The sequence below is a fragment of the Chelonus insularis genome, unplaced genomic scaffold (assembly GCF_013357705.1).
Source record: "Chelonus insularis isolate UGA/USDA-ARS -01 unplaced genomic scaffold, ASM1335770v1 contig_384_pilon, whole genome shotgun sequence".
Classification (NCBI taxonomy): domain Eukaryota; kingdom Metazoa; phylum Arthropoda; class Insecta; order Hymenoptera; family Braconidae; genus Chelonus; species Chelonus insularis.
The window spans coordinates 339,161-357,141 of NW_023276541.1; the positions used below are offsets into that span (position 1 = coordinate 339,161).

General features: G+C 29.3%; 3 protein-coding genes across 4 annotated transcripts; 1 reads left to right on the plus strand and 2 right to left on the minus strand.

The window, feature by feature from the left end:
- Positions 1–756: 756 nt before the first annotated feature.
- LOC118067504 (carboxylesterase 5A) lies at positions 757–7,555 on the minus strand. The gene is made up of 4 exons (XM_035084263.1): positions 7,112–7,555; positions 6,695–6,968; positions 3,042–3,157; positions 757–2,240 (listed from the first exon to the last, which is right to left on the minus strand). Exons 1-4 carry the CDS (start codon positions 7,271–7,273, stop codon positions 909–911), a joined length of 1,884 nt encoding a protein of 627 aa, XP_034940154.1. The 5' UTR covers positions 7,274–7,555; the 3' UTR covers positions 757–908.
- Positions 7,556–9,374: 1,819 nt separating this feature from the next.
- Positions 9,375–12,668, plus strand: Wsck (tyrosine-protein kinase Wsck). The gene is made up of 3 exons (XM_035084281.1): positions 9,375–10,093; positions 10,172–12,074; positions 12,160–12,668. The coding sequence occupies exons 1-3, from the start codon at positions 9,930–9,932 to the stop codon at positions 12,226–12,228; spliced, it is 2,136 nt and encodes a 711-aa protein (XP_034940172.1). The 5' UTR covers positions 9,375–9,929; the 3' UTR covers positions 12,229–12,668.
- Positions 12,600–17,418, minus strand: Tre1 (Trapped in endoderm 1). Of its 2 annotated transcripts, XM_035084286.1 has the most exons (4): positions 17,323–17,385; positions 16,009–16,898; positions 14,567–14,813; positions 12,600–13,958 (listed from the first exon to the last, which is right to left on the minus strand). In XM_035084286.1, exons 2-4 carry the CDS (start codon positions 16,094–16,096, stop codon positions 13,313–13,315), a joined length of 981 nt encoding a protein of 326 aa, XP_034940177.1. In that variant the 5' UTR covers positions 16,097–16,898; positions 17,323–17,385; the 3' UTR covers positions 12,600–13,312. The 2 variants fall into 2 exon arrangements, with proteins under 2 accessions (XP_034940177.1, XP_034940178.1); XM_035084287.1 differs by having other exon boundaries at positions 16,009–17,418.
- Positions 17,419–17,981: the final 563 nt, after the last annotated feature.

The following is a 17,981-nucleotide window of genomic DNA, read 5'->3' on the forward strand; positions in this document are numbered from 1 at the left end:
ATAATAAAAATTCAGTAAATGTTAAAATTTTTCGTTTATCTTTCATTCATTATTTATTTCTCTTTACGCTTAAGGTTAAGGCACCGATTTTTAAAATGCACTAGTAATTGACTGTTACCTTATTGTCTTACTATAATAATTATATTTCTGTTTAAATAACAGCTCTTTATTATTAATCTTATTAAAACGCATTTTATTCTTCGAATATATATTTTTAGTAAGTTGGAAATGTATAAATTGTAGCATTTTATATGTTATCATTTTTTTACTATTATTAACATTAAAACCATGACAATTTTTTCGATGTTAAACAAAAATTGTATTTTTGTTGTAAGTCACAGTTTTAATATACTTTCTTTGTGCTCGTTAGTTTGAAATATTATTTTTAATTGAATAATGATTATATTAAATGGTTTGAAAAAAAAAATAAATAGTTTTTTTGTAGTTATAGATTCATCATTTTATTATATTTAAAATAATATTACTGTAGAATATTTTTACAACATTTAAAACTACCTAAAATCGAATTTTAGTTGTTAATATCTTTGTTATAAATATAAAAATACATATTCATGTATTATAAGAAAGATAAATAACAAATTGATAATTTTACTATCTTATGTTCATTATGTTTTTAAAATATCTACAAATATTGAAAAGTAAAACATTGTTTCAATATCATTTTCAGTTCAAATAAAAAAATTTAAGATATAAAATAAAATTTTCTTGTTAAATAGTCAATTACTAATGCTTGTATTAAGATTAAATAGTTTAACCATCATAAGTTTAATTCTACATCAACAATAATTACACAACTTGCAATAGTTTGACAATTAATATTTAGCATATCTTGAAAAAATTAAATTTCTTTATTTTTTATTCAATTAAATTAATCTACATAATCATTTTTAGACATGAAATAAATTTATTATTGCTATAACAATCACATTAGAAGTAATAGACAGTTTCCAATTTATATTTAGATATGTCACAGCGGCACTTGTACTATTACAACAATTATCCAGAGATTCTACGATTAGACGTGGATAATAATCATTCCAGAATGCGAGCATTCTATGATCAATAGCATTAACATCGCTGTTACTGAATGTTCTATTAATAGTAAGAAGACCTGGTAATTTTTCAGTAAATGGATCCCATTTTATACTATTCAACGATGGATGCCCAGTTCTAATAAAACTTTCAATCATTGTCATCATAGCATCAGCAAGATTTCTATCACTGACACTCCAACCCATTTTACTACCAAGCATATTTGGCAAACCCCAGACAAAAGGAAGCTCAAACATGTGAGGAACACCCGCCCACTCTGGAACATCTTTAACTACATATGGAGTAGTAGATCTATAATCAAACCGATAAACAAATACTTTTGCTTTCTTGGAGACTTTAGAAGCAAAAAAAATTATACTTGATGCATAGTTTTTTTCTGTTTGTAAAGCTAAATATTTATTTCTTAAAAGCATTGGATCATCTGATGGTGGATAAGGTCTGTAAAAAAATAACACTGCTTCAGCAACCATATTAGGCTTAGGCTCACAGTTGCTAGTATTATCAAAGGGAATATTGATAGAAGCCAAAATTTCATCTGTGATTTTACTTTCAAATTTATCTATTGTTAATGTTCCATCATCATTAGAATTTTCTTCTATATAAGCTAAAGATAGTTCGTGGCTGGTATATCCAGTCATCAGAGGCACGGCATTAAAGTCTTCGTCTTCTAAAATAAATCGTGGATGCTTCGGTAGGAATGGAGCTGATGAATTATTGGTGTCGAGATCGACGATTGGACCCCAAGATTCAATGTGTGCTGTCCGGTTAAGTAAAATATGAGCAGGTACACTTCGAAGACATTCTATAAATGCTGATGTAGGTTTAAAATTGCAGTGATCAAAGATACTAGCAATTTCTTTCAACACAGTCAACTCCATTTCAGGTGTTCTCACTGTTTCTATAGGATCTCCACTCATGGCCATGGCTTTGGCAAACTTCCCTTTGCTTAGTGGACTTACGATGTGTAATCCTACACTAATTGCTCCAGCATTATGTCCAGCAATCACTACATTACTTGGAGATCCACCAAAAAGCTCGATGTTCTTTTGAATCCAATCCAAAGCCGCAACTTGGTCAAGCATTCCATAATTTCCTGGCGCTTCTGCATCAGCTGTTGTAAAAAATCCAAAGATATTCAGGCGATATGCTACCGTGACGACTAGAATCTATAAATGATAGGAAGGAAATTATTATTAAAAAAGAATAAGAATTAATTTTTTTTTATCAGCCTTGAACTCTTTTGTCAGGACATTGATTTTTGATTAGTGTTGCTAAAAATATATGCATCGGTGAAGGATGTCATTTAGCATAACTTTATGATTTTAAGATCAAATTATTTTATATAAAGAGTTTATAATTCATTGGAATTTAACAGAAGAGGTAATTTAACGAGGGCTAATAGTTTTTATGTTCATTGATTCTGATATTGTCAGAAGTCTAGATAGTTTCTTTGTACCAATTATTGACTTCTATTCAATTCTGAAGACTCTCAGACATCCAAACAATTCAAAATAATTATTAAAAAAATCTGATCTTCCTTGGTATCTTAGCTTGCAACTAAACATTACAATGCATTTTTTTGTTTTTATTATCGATCTTATTTACTATTAGAAATTGAAGATTATCAGATAGTTGTATAGTCTAGAGTAACTAAGGAATCCTTCTTGAGCTGCCATATAAGTTTTTTGTATCAAAAAATATTTTTTTAAGTAATTATTAATTTTATTTTTCATTTTTTTGTCGAATCAATCAACAAAAAAACTTGACATAATGTAGATATTTATATTCCAAAACTTTCAGAAAATATTCATTCCCATATGTTCATTTAGAATATAAATAATCTTTTACTATCCTAGACTTATTAAATATTAACCCCATTTTATCGCTTGAAGCATTTATATTTCAAGCTATATAATCTGCAGAATATCAGTTATCATTAAATATTAAAATTTAAGTTAAAATTTCACCTCTTTCTTATTAACAAAAGTAGTGGCGTCCCAAATAGCTGGAGTACCGGTGTTAAAGTCTCCACCATGGAACCAAACCATAACAGGCCAGCCCTCCTTTGGTGATTGTTCTACAGCTAAAATCAATAAATAAATAATTACTTTTTTCCCACAATACACTAGAAAACGTAAAAAAAAAATTTTGTGTAATGCAAAGCCACCTTATTTCCAATATTACAATTTACTAAGTCATTTCCGGTAGATTAATCTCTGGTGGATAACTATATCAATATTAATGTTACTTCACCCTTGTCAAAACATCAGGGCTTCTTCACGAATGATTATATATTCCCGAGGCTATCGAGATCCATCAGTATATTAATTCAATCAACAGCTAATCGATCAGGAAGCTCCTGAAGCCATCATTTCCTCATTTAACACTTGTCTGTCTCCTGTACAAACCTACGTCTTTATTTTCTTAATCGACTTTTTTATAATGCCATTTTTGTGATTGAAATAATTTCAATTTCTCAAGAGTCTTTGGAATCTAAAGGCGCAATGTCCTTGAGCTGATTTGTAAATGAACGTTTATCTCGAATGTATGATCTAATCTATTATATATGAAGGTGTGTGAGGGTTAACGTTAGTTATGCTTTGTCGAGTTCCCTCCCTAGAGGCATTAAGCCCAATGAATTCATCTTACTCTCAAGTTAAAAGGGTGCGGCAAATGATCTAGTCGACTAAACCCACCCTGGGGCTTACAAAAGTAATGGAAGACCAAGGCTTCGTGACTCGAATCGTATCTCGACATCTTCGCTGGCCCTAAAAGATCGCGTGCCACTGGCTGCACCAGTTATACTCCGTTACTTCTATACTAGTATCGACCATTCTTTCACCCCCCAGGGGGTTCGAACGTCAATTACATGCCGAATTGCGTAGTCGTATTTTTTTTATTTCCGACTGTTGTCTTCTTAATCTTTTTCTTTGTTAATACTTTCCGCTACTTAACTACGAAAAATCACTTTTCTCCGATTGAATTTTTTTGATGGCTTCAATATGTTCTGCTAGTGAGAGATTTCATTCTTTCATTGATGTTATTTTGGTTGATGTCGTGTTCAATTATCACTACTAGATTAGAAATTATGTTGATGTCATGATATTTTTCAATTTTAATCAGATTTTTTTAGATTATCTCTATATATTGTATAAGATTGATAAAATCAGTTCAAAAATAAAACTTTCTTCTGGAAAATAATTTTATTTCAGTATATTTCGATGTAAATCAAAAAATGTGGAAAATTTAAAAAGTTAAATCAATGAAATGAATGGATAATATTTCATGAAGTAATGTATAAAAGAATTTTTCGTTTAATTGAAAGGATCATTGTTCACAGCTTTCAGTGTCTTAATGAAGCATTACTTCGTATAATATCTTTTTCCTTGTTCTCATGACAAGAAAAATTACTCCCATTTAATACAATTATTGGAGTAAAATCTTGATTAAGTCTATTAGTACCTGTCATTTCAAACTGAAATTATTTTTCTATATTATTGAACTGATTTTAAAAAATAATCTAATAATCATGTTCAATAATCTTGTAACATTTTAAGAGTAAGAAAAATTGATTCAATGTTATTGATTTAATGTTAAACTGAGTAATATGGCTTGCAATTTGTTGATAATGTTGACTTGTTATTTTTCATTAAGATAATTTGTTTCCTTCTCAGGAAGAAGAAAACAATTATTCCTACTTCTTAAGATTATTAATGTAATGGGCTACTCAATAAAAATTTTTATCTATTAATTACACAAGTCGGTAGGAATTTTCTATAATTTCAGAGCACAATGAAATTAAAACATGACATATGTCAGTCAGTGTTGCTCAATTTAACAAAAATTTTCTCTGAATTTTTCTAAAAGACAAAAAAAAGACATGTCTTTCATGTGCAATTACCGCGAATAGATTAATCAATAGTTAACGTAATTATTAATTAAATGTAGTTTATATAAACCCATCCACTCTAGATGTTTATACACTGTTGTACATTTTCAAACAAATTATATGTTAAGTTTGGACAATAATGAAGTTTGCGGAAATAAAAGCTGCGATAAATAATTAAAAAAGTTTTCTAAAGTTCTGAAATCTTCATAAAATTTAAGTGAAATAATTATCAATTAGAAGCAATAATTTTATCCCATTAATTTTTCACTGTTATGTTTGTTCGCGCATATGAAAGAAAAACTTTCAGCGAAAGTTTAAGAGTCTCCTAAAATTTTCTGTGTTGAAATTAACGATTATACTAAAAACTTATTAAATCTTTCTGGTAATATACTTTTGAAAAAGGATTATTAAATTTATTCTTTTTTTGAAAAACATCTTTTTTCCTTTTCAAACACGATATCATAATTTAAAGAAAAAAATAATCTCAAATATTGATAAAAGTATTTCAACAAATTTTTATCGTTTGTTTAAAGTATTATATAAATAGCGATTCAAAACGTTTTATGTATTTGATAAATAAAAATGCAAATTTATGATAAGTATTTCAAATTTTCTTCACTAATATACGAGTTAAAAAGAGTAATGAATTATTTTTAACCATTCTAGAACAATTGTCTGAAATGTCATAAAAAATAAATAAACTACTTTTTAAATTCATTATCTGAATAAAAATTATCCAGGTCGACATAATATTTTTTCTCTTAGATATATGGTCTAGCTTTTATATACTTCGCATGTGTTGTGTTATTAAGCTTAATTTTGAAAGGTGGAGATCAAGCTACGTTCAAATTACAACGTTTTTCTCGCGATAATTATCAGGAATAAAAAAAACCTAACATGTATACAAAATTTTACTTTTTCTAAGTATAATAAAATAAAATCATTTGTATTAGAAATGCTGTCATCAATTCTATTTATAAATTTGTAATTTCTGGCGAAATTCTCCTGATGTATTTAAAGCAAAGGTGAATAATTAAGATAAAGATCGTCCTCGAAGATCCTTTAGTAGATCGAAGAAAATTGTCGTGACAGAAATTCAATGATCCAAGATTGTCGTTAACATCATAAATGTTTGGATATTTCCCGCATCGTTTATTCCAACGTTGATCTCTTGCTTATCCAAAGCAATAATATTCAGAAACCTATGGACTCTTGTACCATGACACACGTATATGCTTTTATGTTACGAAGAAAATACGAGGAACGCGGGCTTTATTCCGTTTTGACTGTAGGTCACGCGATTGTTTGGTATGCACTACACGACGAATGAGGATTATTACTATTACATCCTAAAATCGTATGGGAAAATTTTCAGAATTTGTGTGTGATTTATGTCCCTGAACTTGGAGATTTTCAAGTCTTTGACTTCTGATGAATATTATCTGACTATTCGTACTATTCTGAAATAAAACTATTCGACAAATTACTGTAATTGTTATTTCAAAGTTTGATTAGGAAAAAGTGAAATAAAATTAAATGATTGATGAGATTGTGATCTAGATTATGAACTACTGAGTCTTGATTTTTTTCATAGAAATAGTTAAAAATCTAAACTAAAATATTTTTTATTACACTATTTCGTAAGTCTGTAGAAAAGTTAGATATAATATGTTGAATTGTAATCTTTCATTTTAAATTAAATTATTGAAAAATAAAAAAATTATTTCTTACCATCAGGTATAAATATATTTAGGTAAAGGCAGTCTTCATCTACTCCAGGATCTTCCATATTTCTTGGAAGAAGATTTCTGTATAGTTTCTCATGATACTTTATCATTCCAACGGCTTGTAAACAAGAAGGAGCAAATTTGGTAGCATTTTTCTGGTCCTCCCATGACTCTAAGGGATCTGTTACTGGTGGAGCAAATCGTCTTGGTCCTACTGGAGGAAGAGCATAAGGAATTCCAAGATATGCTGTTACTTTTTGCGGTCTTGCGAAAAGAATCTATGGGAAAAAATCAATTGATATAATGATATCATGAAGTATGAGCAAGATATCATGAAGAAAAAAAAGATTTGTATAAAATTACAAATAGTATTAGAAAAATAATCAAGAACAAAATAGAGATAAAATAAAAAAATTCTCACTTCTTTTCCAATAATTGTTCCTTGTCCAGGAATCGTAACAGTTGGTGACATCCTAGTGACTCCTTGTCGAGCATTTGTTCTTTGTGAACTAGTTATAGCAATACTTGAAAGAAACAGAAATTCTTGGAGGCACACTATGATGACTATAGTGGGGAAATTCATTTTGTAGACTGACTGATTGGACGCGGATGTAATACTGGGTTCCCCAAACCTTTTGTAAGCTTTGCGTGACTTCCACGACGCCCAAGACCTCCTCCACCTGGAGAAGGTTCAGCAGAGACTTGCGCCCTAGACTCTAGTTTCACGGTTTGTTTTTTTTTTTTTATGACTAGGGAACATATAGTATGAATCATAAGTGTTTGTTGACATAATATATAAAGGTACACGTTATATATTATTCAAATATAAAACTATTTAGCTATCAACAGCAGTTGTTGCGTGAGAAATCGGTTGAAATAATTACTTTTATGTAAAAAATTCTTTTAAACTGTTTAGTTTATTGAAGCAAAGTTGATTCAGAAAAATATAAATTTAAATAAACGAGTTAGAAATTTGAATAAAATTTAAATTGTAAAAATTGATGCATTTATTTTCAAAGAATAGCTAATCTAAAAATGTTGCTCTTTCACAATGTGAATTTATTTGAGGAAAATGAGCACAAAGCAATATAATTATCTCAAGCGATAGCAGCAATACCGATGATTACTTGTTAAACTATTTCAACCCTTAATAAGCTGATATGAAATAATTACGTGCATTAGAATAAATTGTCTTTCACACACGAATATCTTAATATACCAACATTAATAATATAAAATGATTCTTTAGGATTACTAGGTCACTAAGAAATTTTTTTCTAGGCTGAATCAATCATCATTTTGAACGAAAAAAAATGTCTTTACTTAGAACAAAAAATATAACTATTGAATGTGAGAAAAAAGCTCTTACATATGATTGATAAGTGATAATATCTTCACGCTTGTCCTCGATCATTCTTTCAAGTAGAATGACCTTGAATATATATGATCGTTATGAAATTCTAAAACATGCATAAAAGTCATTTTATAAATTTTACGGCATAATTGCTTGAAAATTTAGAGCTACAACGTATATTTACTAAGATATCAGTTTTTAAATGGTTATATCTGCAATTTGTGCTTTTATTTCCCATTTTTAGGAAGAATTTTGCTTTCATTCGTATAATAAAAAATAAACTTTTCTTTCCATTCTTTGAACTACTTGAGTGTTTTTTATAACACAATTTGTTGATAATATGAGAAAAATCATAAAAGTTGATTGTCCAACGATTATTAAATACTGAAACTTTTTATCAATATCATTGGATTATCATCAATCTTGTTTTTATATCAAAATTTTAAATCGATTTCATTATGTCTCCATTCTGAAATAATAAAAAAAAGTTTAAATGTAAATATTAATTAAAATAAATTGCAATTGTAAATAAAAAATTAATACGTTTTATCAGTGTAACAGCGAAAGACAATGTTTTAACACTACAAACAATTGATTTTTAAGGGTTGAAGTGATAAATCCATTAAGTCATTCTTTATGATGATTGAAGCAAAGATAGGTGTTAGAGGTCACAGGTTTTACCTGTCGTTAAGATCATTATTGTTGAGCTACTCGTTTGACGTAGCTTGACATGATTAAATCATAATGTCTGTGATTTTTATCTTTGATTTACTGTTATTAAATTAAGAACAGTGAATTTTACAAGCTCTGGGTAGACTGAATTACAAAAACAAACAAAATAGGTCAAATACCTTTAACCTAACAATAATTTAATCCTTTGTAGGTCATGAGTTCATTACGTGATATTATCAAGATTTTTTAAGTTACATAATTAATATGAATAAGTAAATAACACGTTTCCTTAAACCTGAAAAGTTCTAATGAATTATCGTTGTTTATTATTTTTTCGAGTTAAAAGTAATACTTAATATCTTAATTAACCTCTTTTTTTATTCACTGAAAATATTTTAAATAAAAAAAAAACGACGATTTTTACGGTCGTTTAAAACTTACAATTAATTATTTGTGGCCAACAATTAAAAGTTTTTTTGATTTAATAAAAAAGTTTGTTATTCATGATATTTAGCACTTTTTATAAATTCATTGCTAATTTATATTTGATGAAGTATAAGAATTTTCATTTGTTGATTTCCAATCTTGAAAAGTTTCATATTTCTAACATTTCGCGCCATAGGGAGCGTTATCCTCTGAGGTTTCAACTATACACCAGTAGGGGGCTACTAAATTTTTTTTATTATGTAGTAAAATTATTTTTATAACAAAATATTCTAGTTAATTTACGTACTTAAAACAATTTTCTGTACAAATAAAAGCTTTTTTGAAAGATTAATACCTCATAAGTACTCGTGAATTATAAATTTAAGTCAGTAAATGAGTTAAGCATGAGTAAAAAATTGCTTTCCAAGTGTTACGTGGATTTATTATGAACAAACTACTGTCAGATTATAAACAACCGCACCCAGGAGTCATGCAGTTGTCGCGTGGCATTTTTAATAATGTATTTTCAAAACATGTGATAACGAATGTCTTTTAAGTATTCAAAAAAATTAAATGATGATATGATAGGTTCGATCAGTATTTTTGTCGACTGAGCATTATGTTAACCTCTTCTTCATAACATTAGCTCATACATTGACTCACCAAGTCACATTTGCATTGCTCACCTGTAAAGAATGTCTTGAAGTTTTTATTGTCTTTAGAATTTTTTATTAAAGTGACTTAAACTAACAATTTGTTACAATATTAAAGTATAAACAGTCCAATCATGAATACTATCTGGCTACTATTTACTATTGGTTTTGTATCAGCAAAGGATTCGTATAAAGGATGTTATAAAAATTCTGAAGAATCTGAATCCCCTTTGCTCGCTTTAAATTATCCTAGTAAACCAAGTGAATGTACCAAAGAGTGCAAGAATCGATATTACATGTAAGTTAAATTAATAAAATTTATTAATATCCATTCACATTATTTTAAATCTAAAAATAATATTTTTTAATAATTTAGGTATGCAGGTCTTATGAAAGGTCAATTATGTTATTGTATGAGCAGATATGGAAGTGGAAGCCCTTCCAATGGGTGTTCAAACACATGTATAGGTGATAAAAGTTCATTTTGCGGCTCTGAAGATTCAGTTAGTGTCTACGAAACTGGTCAAAAAGGTTCAAGCCCACCAAAAAGGCTCAATGTAGTACAGAGGCAGACTACATCGTTATATATTACTTGGGAACGCCCAGATATTACTAATGGCGTTATTACCTCATATACAGTTCGCGCTGTACCTGGACAAACATATGCTTCATACCCATTACAACCAACTCAAGTACAAATACAAGGAGAATCTTCCGATAATACTATTATAACTAATCTACATCCTGGAACTCAATATAATATTTCTATTACTGCTATGAATGCTAAAGAAGAAAGCGAACCAACTTATACTGTTGACTGGACACTTATTGGACCACCAAATAATCCTGAGGTACCAAAAATAATTTCTAGAGAAGGTACCAAGATGGTAATAGAAATTTCTGAAGGTAGTAGTCAGAACGGACCATTAACTGTTTATCAAATTATCGTTGTTTATCCAGGAATTGTCCCTCCAACTGATCATAATATCGCTTATCCTAACTATGATAAAGCGATCAGGGATGGTTTCCTTTATTATATCACTGGAGAATTTGAGGCTTCAGAGTTTATGAATCATAAACAATTTGTTGTTGGAGACGGACAAAAAGTTGGTGGTTATTATAATGCTCCTTTAGAAAAACCTTTTGATAGACCTCAGATTGGTATAGCACTTGTTTCAAAAGTAAGAAATGAAATTCAGTACAGTTACTCTGATCTTACAGGTCATGCTTTCATGTTTAATCGATTAAGGGATAGACAAGGTCTCGATGGAACTGCTATTGGACTCTGCGTAGCAATAGTTTTATTGGGAACTTTGTTGATCGTTTCAGTCGTTTCTTACTTTGTTATAAAACGTAGACACGAGCAAATTCGAATGAATAAACTTCCAGAGCAACAAGAATTAACACTTCAGGGTCCAATGTATGAAGTTGATAACATGGGTTACATCCCTGAAGAAGTTCCAGAGCGACCAAATCATTATCAAGATTTGAAATCTAAAGTCTGGAGTATTCCAAAGAATTTTCTTATAGTAGATTCTACTCTCATACGCCGTGGAAGGTTTGGAACAATTCATAGTGGCACTGTACAACATCCACATGGAGAATCCTCTAAAGTTATTGTTCACTCGATATCAGATGGTTCTTTGAGACCATCAGAAAAGAGACACATGCTGAGAGACCTCGATGCTTGTATTAAAGCAGGAACTATGAAGTATTTAGCGAGTTTAGTAGGTAATTGTGAAACTCCTGATACTCTTTATGTTGTCTTAGAGATGCCAGCACAAAACTTGAAGACTAGATTATTAGCTGCCAGATCAGGAAATGCTTTTCCTACAGAGAAATTATTACCTATTGGTGCTTCTATTGCAAGTGGACTTGATTATCTTGATGCTCATAAAATATATCATTCTCATCTTTGTGCGCGTAGTATTGGATTGACTGATGATTTCGAGCCGAAAATAATGGGTTATGGTATAGGAAAACATTCACTGGAAGACTTAAAATTAGCTCGTTGGACTGCTCCTGAACGGTTTGGCCATAAAAAGCACAACCCAGCGGTTGTGTGGGCTTATGGTGTTGTCATTTGGGAGATGATGAGCATGGGTGGTACTCCGTATAGTGAGCTTGAAGATGAATGTGATGTCGAAGAAGCTGTTGTTGAAAAATTTGTGAGACTAAAACAACTACCGGATATGCCAGATCCTCTTTACGAAGTGCTTTTATCATGCTGGCATGTAAATACAGATGAACGACCGACATTTGATGAACTTAGTCGATTGGTGAGTAATTTTTTTCATTTCATTTAGAAATAAAAAACTTACGGAATTATTTTTATATTTACCTTGGATTTATTTCTGTTCATAGAGCACTCTGGGCATCTGCCCCATCACAGTCATCACGGAACCATACCGGCCTGAGTTAGAATTGAATTAAAACTTGTTTTCGAATAAAGATCGGCATTCCAAGAAAATAGAAAAAAAAAACAGAATTTTAACATTTATATCATATTTCTAGAGTTCGTTTTATATTCAACGATACGCTAACTATAGTTACCGTACTCAACTACTGACGAAATTAGTCTAATTTTTAAAATTTTTTACTATTATTATAGTAGACATTTTTTTTATGTATTATTACGGTATTATATAGATTTATTTTACAGTTACTTAAATTACATTTTAAGCTCAATATTGTTTCCGTCCAGAATTTACTTAATTATTATTTTAATTATAAATTTTATTAAAAATTTTTTATTTTTTATTTCTGATAGTTTATAGGAATGTAATGAAAAAAAAGTACAGTAATTAATGTACTGTAATACTGCTTTATTATTTTACACTTCTACATACCACGAATATTTCATGATCTTATGCATCTCCCTTTTTTTGTTATTACTCGTCACAGAATCATCATTTGAATATTTCCATAAACTTATATACTCATCAAAGTACAAAAATTAAGAGTTCACATATCTATTTAAAAAAATAAATTTTTATTCATCATTTATATATTATTTATGGCTGATTGTTGCAATAATTTTTCGCAATGCGTAAATAATTAATCGTACTATATAAACTAATTAATTATACATTTTTTAAAAAGATAGTATTTAAAATACTCATAGCGTAATCGTAAAAAATAACAAGAGCAGATAAATAAACACATTTATCTTCGAATGTTTCAAATGTTGGAATTAAATTAACGTACTGAATGTTTTGTAACAACTTAATAGACGTTAACTAAAGGATTAGCAATCATTTAAAAAATATAATAGAAATTATTACAAAACACAATTAAGTCAAAAGATAATTCAAAGAAGTTGTTCCTGGTTAATAACCAGATATGCACAATATTTTTTAAATAAATTGCATACTTTTATACATATAACTCATGTTGTTTCATTAATCATCTTTTTTTTAAGTTATTTCATTCTTGATAAGAATGATTTTAATTTACTATAATTTTTAGTATTATCTCTATCATTTCGATCAACTTAAAATATTGAGAGAAAGTGAATTCATGTGATTTGCGGTGATGAAACTTTGCTTGAATGCGAACACGTGGGTTTTACACCAGGAACGTTGCTTTTACTGCTTGTTATCGGGCACAATACCTGTCTGTAAGCTTCTCTATAGAGCTTGTTAGTGCCAGCATAAATGAACGGATTAATAACTGAAGATGCCCACGCTAAAATAGATGCAACCACATGTAGAATTGGTACATTAACCTTGTCATCAATCACGTTCACTAACATAAGGGGTAAAAAGCAGAGCAAAAAACATAAAAATATGGTAAGCATAAGTTTCGTGACCCTGGAATCTTCCCGGCGTTGAAAGCCGATATTTTTTCGCATGCCCATGTGTGCTTCCAGATTCTTACGACTCTTACGAACTTTCCAGTAGATACAGAGGTAAGAGACAATTATTACAACGCAAGGAATAATGAAGCCAATCACAAATAACATTTTTTTAGGACTTTTACCATCTTTAGGCAAAATTGTACATGAGAATGTTTTAGCTTCCAGTCCAAGTGTTCCCCATATTCCTGTGAGGGGAGGAAGTAGTAGTGAGAAACTAAATACCCAAATCACGACGAGCATTATTACTATTCCTCGGGTTGTATAAAGTCTTGCATAAATATCTGATTGAGATATGAGGACATACCTGAAAAAATATTTAAATAATTTTTACTAATTATGACTATATTTATATTGAATGGTTTTCATTAAAAAATTTACAATAGTAGCTGAAAAGTGTTATAATTAGCATTCAATACAGATTTTTTAAAAAAGTTAAGAATTAATGAATAATGGCAATGAAATTTGCAATAAAGTGTCATCAATGTCACAATACATTTATTTATAATTGAATTAAAGCTTAAGCTTTAATTATTAAAACTTTAAAGGCAATAACCTTCTAGATGTCAGAAGATTTTTAACTATGTCATCATATTAAGCAAAAATTTTTTCTTTACTGCTTCTAATTAGATTTAATATAGTTAGCGTTTATGATATTTAACGAATTTTTTTCTGGAACTATTATTATATTAATTATCTTCATATGTTCCTCACATAAATGGATTGACCCCTTGCTATAAAAAGAGTTATAGAGAGGAAAGACTAGGATGACTCATGGAATATGTGCAAGTAGAGCATCTTGAAATGAGTTTTATTAACGATTCAAGCGGAAAAATCAACTTAATGACTAATTAATTATACTTGTGTTTAATCGATAAATAAATATAATAATTTGTTTTTAAACTAATTACAAACCTGTTGATGGTTATGGCGACCATACTGAGAAGGGATACAGCAACATTACCGTAGAAAAAAAATGGAAATACTTGACAGAGTGTTTCTCCTAGAACCCATGCTTCATTTAGATATCTGCTAGCTGTGAGTGGCAGGTTCACAGCTGAGAAAATCAAGTCTGAGACACTAAGACTTATAACAAATGCTGTAGTTGCGTGTCTTCGTAGTCTAGTGTATTTCAATAATGCAATTACTGTCACTGCATTGCCTGAAATTAATAAAATTAATTATTTTTTTAAAGAATAATAAAAAATAAAGAAAAACATTTTATTTTTTTTAAAAATGAAGAATGACAATATTTCATACACAGATAATAAATTGAAGACATCATGAATCTAATTTTATTTAAAATTAATTTATCTTAATTATAATTAATAATACTATAGTAGAAAAACACCATTTTTGAATTTAATTTTTTTCATTTAGAAGAACTTGCTTAAACCCGTCTCATATTTCTACTTTATTATCATGCAAGCATGAAATGGTCATGAATTGGTGATTAGAGCATTTTTTTGGTTTTTTTTTAGAAATATTTCATTTATTCATTTAAATTAACAGCATTCGGCTGGTAAAGTGTCAAAAAGAGTATACGTGACTGTGGAATTTTAACTTGATATCAAGATATATAACTGGAAGTTCATGAAGATCAAGTTTCACACTCGTAGTTCACCACTTGATATAATTAGATGTTTTATTTTTTCTTTTATTTTATATTTTATTTCGTTGTTGAAATATATTTCATGCACAAACATTTATCCCAAACATAAAGTGATCATTATTATTCAAAATTCATTGTTTATATCAATTTTTATTCATCTGTACCGATTGACTATTAGTTGATAATCATTATTTTGTAATATGCAGATTAAAACTTTACATTCAGCACAACATCAGGAGAGATCAAATACAAAACTTAATACAAAAAGTTTGTGCCAAGTGTAAACATTGATAAGAGATGGTTTTAATGAATTGATAATAAGTTGTATGAATTGCAATATAATAAATTAATATGATTCAGTATTATTATGAATTTCATTATCATTATTAATATTAATTACTATAAAATAAAATGCTAGCGATTGAAGATGATTACATTTGAATACAATTTGCTATCTCTCATATGTAATTGTTATTTATAGTATTCAATCTCTGAAAACAGCTTTTTATTTTAAAAAAATGTGCTATTGATTGCAAATATTTCTATATAACATCAATAATTTGCTTCAATGACTATTTCGATGTAAAATTCATATTGATAAGAGATATCATGGTATCAAATAACAAACTGATGATGAAATAATTTAATAAAATAATTGTCATTGTAATTATTTATGAATTCAAGATTTATTATTGAATGATAGAAAATAATTGATGAATTAATTGATTATGATGCTAGAACTTACCAAGGATACCAACGACACTAAAGAGAATTGCACATACTGCTGCGATAATTGTTACAGGTCTTGGATAAGGATGCTCAGATGCATTCATTTTTGAAAATTTATTTAGAATTTTTTGTTTTCACTGGTTAAAGTTCAATACACTTGACTAGTAATTTTTTAAGTTCAGTTTCTTAACATTCTGTGCAATCAAAAGATCACTCTTGAGATATTGACAGTTACGTTTGAGCACGTGTCTATGGTGATTGATGAGTCACTGCAGGATAGGCAAATGTACACTCATAAGTTTACAATTTTTCTTGCTATTTATCAACTTTACTCAGCCTTTTTTACATTGCAAGGCAAAATGTAAGGAATAAATTATTCATCGAATTATGCCATTTCAACAGAAGTGAGTTTTTTAATTGTAACTTTTAGTTTCTTTTGTGACCATAATAAGTATAAAGCAAAATACTTAAAAATATACTATCGATGAGATATTTATGAGCTTGAATTCTCATTCGTACGTGCTTTTAAACTCAATCAAAGTCTTTGAAAATAGTTTTATTGACGCAAGCTGAATTTTCAATTTTGCACTCACAAACAATTGTTGTTGATGTTTATTCCATTTAGGATGAGGATAATAATAGTAATTAAATGGCTAACAACCAGATAGAGTTCAGTTCCGAAACTGGTTGCTCTTCAGGGACTGACAAACTTGCCCCATGCACTCATCAACTATCCCCGTCTGGTGTTCCCTTTTGCGATATGTGCGCGCACTAGAGAGTCAGAGAATTTCTTATCTCTTTTCCAACACTCGAATTAGCTTACGCTTTTCCTTCCTTCTCTTGGCGTCTCCTTTCAAATGTTCGTAATATTTACAAGTTCTTACCGCATCCATCAGCCACTATGTCCTGGAGAACGAAATGGAATATCATCAGTAACCACTTCCGCTTGATAGAACACGTATTTTTTCCAAGTATAAGTGTAAATTTCACAATTTATAAAATTATGATAAGAAAAAATTTTCTCCTCGTTTTTAATTTGATTGAAACTGTGATAAACTATTTGCACAAATGTTAGTCTATTAATGAATTACTTAACGATTGGAATACTTTTAAAATAATCGAATTTAACAATTAGCAGCATTAGTTGAATGTCAATGATAATTTATCATTTGATTATTAATAAATATACTAATTGAAAAATAATGTTTTGATGTTCAAGAATCATAGCTAAAATTAATGATTCCTAAATCACTTAATCCATGATGATTATCAATGAATCAATGAATTGTTATTAATGGAGGTATACAAATAATAAAAAAAAAATATTCACCAATTAAAAATGATGAACGTACACGAACGCCCAAACACGTCTGATCTTGTTCCGAGTTAAAACGCGAGTGTGTCTAGCGTTCATCGTCATCATAACAATATTTGTATATCTAGGCGTAAAGGTAACGTCATGGGATTGGCTAAGGCGTGTAGTAGTACACCCAGTACAGCTCAAACAAGCAGAATCCAGCTGCAACCCTCCCATTTTCTTGTAAAAAAAATTCTAAAAGACCAAACGAAACCAACAATTGTTATAACGATCGTCACAATGCTTGATTATCCACGTTTTCCGTTGAGTGAGTCCCTAACAAGTTCGCCTACAGCTTTCATCAATGAATGCAAATCTGACCTATTATAAATCTATTTAGCATTTTACACCCTTGTGGTTTTAATTCGTACTCTTTTATGCTTATATGACATTCCTAGACTTACGAAAGTGTTTAATATGGAGCATTCAAAGACTGATGTACTGGTAAAGTCGTTATAGCATTTGCGTGAGAACAAGTTTTACTTTATTAGTCATGTTTACAGCGTGGGACAAAGCACTTTAAAATTAAGGCAGAAGCTTCTAATGCTTTATTTACTTTTACTTAGTGATCTCTGTTTATAAATTCTATCTATAGTCTTGACAATTGAATACATAATAGATTTCTTTTGAAA

Excerpts from the sequence above, each read along its gene's own strand:
- LOC118067504 (XM_035084263.1), bottom strand. The coding sequence starts at position 7,273 with ATGAATTTCCCCACTATAGTCATCATAGTGTGCCTCCAAGAATTTCTG. Across the intron at positions 3,158-6,694 it reads AAATATATTTATACCTGATG|CTGTAGAACAATCACCAAAG; the intron begins GTAAGAAATAAT and ends TATTGATTTTAG. Across the intron at positions 2,241-3,041 it reads CTTTTGTTAATAAGAAAGAG|ATTCTAGTCGTCACGGTAGC; the intron begins GTGAAATTTTAA and ends TATCATTTATAG.
- Wsck (XM_035084281.1), top strand. The coding sequence starts at position 9,930 with ATGAATACTATCTGGCTACTATTTACTATTGGTTTTGTATCAGCAAAG. Across the intron at positions 10,094-10,171 it reads TGCAAGAATCGATATTACAT|GTATGCAGGTCTTATGAAAG; the intron begins GTAAGTTAAATT and ends TTAATAATTTAG. Across the intron at positions 12,075-12,159 it reads TTGATGAACTTAGTCGATTG|AGCACTCTGGGCATCTGCCC; the intron begins GTGAGTAATTTT and ends TTCTGTTCATAG.
- Tre1 (XM_035084287.1), bottom strand. The coding sequence starts at position 16,096 with ATGAATGCATCTGAGCATCCTTATCCAAGACCTGTAACAATTATCGCA. Across the intron at positions 14,814-16,008 it reads TAGTGTCGTTGGTATCCTTG|GCAATGCAGTGACAGTAATT; the intron begins GTAAGTTCTAGC and ends TATTAATTTCAG. Across the intron at positions 13,959-14,566 it reads GTCGCCATAACCATCAACAG|GTATGTCCTCATATCTCAAT; the intron begins GTTTGTAATTAG and ends ATATTTTTTCAG.